This window comes from Lathyrus oleraceus, chromosome 7 (genome assembly GCF_024323335.1).
Source record: "Lathyrus oleraceus cultivar Zhongwan6 chromosome 7, CAAS_Psat_ZW6_1.0, whole genome shotgun sequence".
Lineage (NCBI taxonomy): Eukaryota > Viridiplantae > Streptophyta > Magnoliopsida > Fabales > Fabaceae > Lathyrus > Lathyrus oleraceus.
The window spans coordinates 39,070,550-39,075,099 of record NC_066585.1 but is presented as its reverse complement, the minus strand read 5'-3'; the positions used below and the strand labels follow the sequence as shown (position 1 = coordinate 39,075,099).

The 4,550-nt window shown below is 37.7% G+C and overlaps 1 protein-coding gene and 1 pseudogene across 1 annotated transcript; one reads left to right on the top strand and one right to left on the bottom strand.

Annotated features, from left to right (window-relative positions):
* The first annotated feature begins 274 nt into the window (after positions 1-274).
* On the top strand, positions 275-1,053 carry LOC127101900 (pectin acetylesterase 8-like; annotated as a pseudogene).
* A 176-nt stretch (positions 1,054-1,229) lies between these two features.
* Positions 1,230-2,097, bottom strand: LOC127105121 (26S proteasome regulatory subunit 10B homolog A). Its single transcript, XM_051042285.1, has 3 exons — positions 1,977-2,097; positions 1,810-1,895; positions 1,230-1,718 (listed from the first exon to the last, which is right to left on the bottom strand). Exons 1-3 carry the CDS (start codon positions 2,068-2,070, stop codon positions 1,449-1,451), a joined length of 450 nt encoding a protein of 149 aa, XP_050898242.1. The 5' UTR covers positions 2,071-2,097; the 3' UTR covers positions 1,230-1,448.
* Positions 2,098-4,550: the final 2,453 nt, after the last annotated feature.

Here is a 4,550-nt window from a genome sequence, read left to right as displayed (position 1 = left end):
ACAATACATACGCACATTTCATGACATTCAGTAACATTAAACTTTCAGTTATTTCCGAACTCATTTTCATACATACATTTTCATTCAACATTCAAGCATAACAATGCAAAATCCGCATCCATTGGAACCAAATATCCATTTCCATAAACCAAGTTGCAACTATTCTTATTCTTCACAATCATCTCCATCAAGTTCAAACTACAACTATAACCATACAATTCATTCTTCTTCTTCCATTCAACCTTCCACCAGTTAAATAACGAAAAGTGCAAATATGGAGCATTTGTTAAGTCTTGTAATATGCACACTGCTGTTAGTAAGGTCAGCTGAGGGGCTTGTTGTGCCAATCGCTTATGTTCAAAGTGCAGCACAAAAAGGGGCTATTTGGTTGGATGGGAGTCCACCGACCTAACACTTTGATAAGGGATTTGATGCCGGAATTGATAACCGTAGAGACACCCCATTAGGATCGTCCAAGAAAATGGATACATCACTTTCCTTTTCGTTTTTCTTTTAATAATAAAAAAAAAAAGAGTTTTAATCCAGATGTCTACAATTGGAACAGAATCAAGGTTAGGTTTCGTGACGGTTCATCATTTACCAGTTGTGTTAAAGCTGTTGATTCAGCAACCAATTTGCACTACAGAGGAGGAAGAATATTTGTCATTGAGGATTTACAAGCAAAGCGAATCAAAAATGCTAAAAATACAATTCTATCTAGATGTTCTGCCGAAGAATGGACTTCTATTTTACAATGTGATAGCTTTAGAACTTCACTTCCTGCAGCAGCTGAAGTTAAATGCGTCCCAGGTGCCGGTTATCTTATCAATGCAAAAGCGGTCTCTGGAGCACAACACATTGAACAATTCTGCAGCCAAGACGTTCAAACAGATGCCTCAACAAAGAATTTGCCTTCGTCTTGCATCAAGACTTTCGCCTGTGCTGTGTTGCTGTTCGCAAAATGAGGTCGTATATATCAGTACACCTATCTTCATGACATACAACCAACAATTACAACTGATGTTTTCCAATATTGAGAATTACAACGGTTAGCCAAAACAACGAAAAGGGTTCATCGTATAACAATGATGAGGTTGGACTTGGATGAGTGACAGAAGGTTCTGTTTCTTAATGCCATGAAGAGAAGAAGAGGTTGTGGAATTGAAAGCAGAAAAGAAGACATCATGAGCAATGAATACGATTACCTGTTTAAGTTTCTTATTATCGGTGACTCCTCCGTTAGAAAATCTTGCCTGCTTCTCAAATTCGCCGATGACTCTTATGTTGACAGCTACATTAGCACCATTGGCGTCGATTTTAAAATCAGAACAGTTGAACTTGAAGGCAAAACCTCTTTCCTTCTAACCAATTCCGTGTCCATAAACAAGATAGGTCACTCTATTCTCAAGATCAATCTATCACACCTGCTATGCATGGGTCTTATTTCGTCAGTATGTTATCACAAAGGAGCATGGGATTTTACTGCATGCATTAGAGCAGTTAAACAAAATATCACTGATGGAACAACGGGGCCAGCAGGAGAGGTTGCACTTAAAAAGCCTGCGTTCCAAAGGTTGAAGGTGAGCAAGATATGTCTTTCTTACAGGCTTTCTTAACACCAATTCTGAGATGGACCGACAAACAGCTTGGAGATTACCATCAGCATTGTAGCGTGCACTAGATTCAAGTTGCTTTGCCTCATTCAATTTCTTTACGGCCTAGAAGCAATGTAAAGAGATACAGTAAGGTAGAGCCTTCATAGAGAAATTCATACAAAGGAAAAATTGCTTCCTGAGCAAAAGAGCTTACCTTCATGAAATCTCCGTGGATAACATAGTCCCGCTCTGCACGAATTGCTGACATTCCAACTTCAGTGCACACATTTCGGAGATCAGCTCCATTTAAAACCCTGTCAATTTTGTAACAGATGATACATTATACATTTAGCAAATGTCAGTTATCGTAACCCAAGCTGCCACCCGGACTTACCTCTGCAAGCTTCACAACCGCTTCATAGTCTATTTCACCATGCTTAGCAATTCCAGCAGCATGAATCTTAAGAATTTCCATTCTTGATTGTTCATTTGGCAATGGAATATCAGATCTCATCAGCGGATGTAAAAATCCTAATTCTATTGTGGTCCCGTTTCAGTTGTGTCCCTGGTCCATAACCGATCACACCGAAGCCATTCCTGCATAAAATTTTTTTTGGTCAGGATAAATTGAAAATCCACATTATGGCTACAACAGGGGGTACCAGTCTAAAAGAGGACGTAATGCACCTTCCTCAACCAGTTCATCTGCTCGTCGGTACCGCAGGGAGGTTATCGGCATACTTTTGGTGTTGGATCAGCCTGAAGTTTCGCATTTGATAAAATCACCTGATGCTCTCAAGGCTAAGGTTGCTAAAGCCGTGGATGTCCTGAGAATTATTTCCCAACAAAGCAATAGTCCAACGGATCAACTAGCTTCACTTTCCTTCACCTCCGATCTTCACTGCAGTAAACAAAATAATGACTGAGTCGGTTAAGTTCAGAAGATTACCCAAATTGGAGTTAAGACAAAAGAGATTAGGAAAAGCTAAGTACAGATTACCGTTTCCGGAAAATAGCATCAAACAGGACAACTCGGTTCTGAGCACCAAAAAACACTTCTGGAATTTTTCTTCTTTGAACTTTTGAGTACCGTTTGAAACCCTAAGCTGCAGGGATAAAAGGAAGAGAGCGATTCAGAGAGAGGGAGACGAAAAAAATTGAGAGATAGGCGGCCAAACAGAAAACCCTAAATCAAAAGAAATCAATCAAAAGCAAACCTTGTGAAGAGGTGAAGGAGGGAGGCTCGAACCTCATCATTGCCATCGCCATCACCGGAGGTGAGCTCCTTTTTCTTTTCAGCCACGATTTCTTGCAGAGATTGAGAGCGGTTGAGATTGAGAGTTAGACGAGTTTGAGAGTTTGAGTGAGAGTGTTTGAGAGAGAGCATCGCGAGAGGTGGGGAGCGGCCGAGAGTGAAGTCGAGCGGTGGAGAAGTGAACGAGCTTTGTCAGAGAGACGATTCCTTTTTTTTGTTTTTCTTCCTTTGATTTCTTTTTCCAATTTAGTATTAAATAGAGTAATTAGTTTTAAAAAGAAACATTATTAAAAAGGGATCTTTTAATTTTCCTAGGTACAGCCAATTAATATTTTCATTTCCCATTCTCTTTTTGAAGAAACCAACGGCCAGAGGTTGGGATTTAATTAGGGAACTCTACAGTTTTTTATTATTTAATTTTTTCATTTTAATTCTTTTTAGTTTATCTTAGTTTATACATTTAAGTTAGCATTAAAATATCAGTTAGTTAGTAAGTGGTCTGGTGGAGGGGAGTGGCTTCTAGATCTTTAGTGTAGTGGGTTCGATACTCCTAGGTGTAGTTTTTCTTTCTTTTAATATTTTCTTTTATATTTATGTTTTATTATTATTTCCTTTTTTTTATTTATTGTTTAATAATATGATTTGTTTTTTTTTCTTTTAATTGCATCATGCATTCGAAACCATTTTTTTAACTTATAAAAATCATACTTTTCTCGATTTAATATCGAGCCCTTTTTCACACCCTTGTAAGTCGATTGCTTTTTTAAGCATCGCCGCCAACCTCACATAGCTTACTCTTGGGCTTTCTTACAATGAGCCGGCTCTCTTGCACTTACACTCATGCATTATTTGTTTGGGTCCGATTTAATTATTTCATGATTTTTTAATCCCCATTTGACAAAATGTACCCCACTCCCCCGATGTGTAATAATCTTGTACTATTTTATTTCTTTATTATTTGGCTATTTAGTTAGCTACTAACACAAGAATAAAATCAACCATTTCAAAAAATACAAAAATATGACTCGATCCAACGTCGAGTATTTTTCTCAATAAACAAATCAATTCATTTCTCTCTCCTATTCTATTCCATTTCTTTCAAACTTCATCAAATGCTTGATTCAACGTCAAGCCATTTTTCATAATAAAAAACTCAAAAAATATTAATTCATAATTAAGACCTTTTCAATAAAGATGGAAGTGGAACGTGGTGTATACCACGCACTCCTGAGATTAGGATTCGAGATGTATATCTCGCCAATCCTAGCTCTCGCCATCATCCAAGTTTATCCACTTTGTTTTCTTTCAAACACTCATTCAAATTTCTCAAACGTCCATCAATACTTGATCTAGGTCAAGTCATTTTCACAACAAAACTCAAAACACCTAATTCTTACTTAAACACTTTTTCAATAAAGGTGGAAATGGAACATGGTGTATACCATGCATTCCTGAGGTTAAGATTCGAGACGTATGCCTCGCCAATCTTAACTCTCGCCATCGTCTAAAATTGTCAATGTGGTTTCGTCAAACCCTTTCTCAATCAAATCTAAGATACCTAAATCTTATTTAATACTTTTTCAATAAAGGTGGAAATGGAACATGGTGTATACCATGCACTCCTGAGGTTAAGATTCGAGACGTATGCCTCGCCAATCTTAACTCTCGCCATCATCTAAAACTGTCAATGCGGTTTCTTC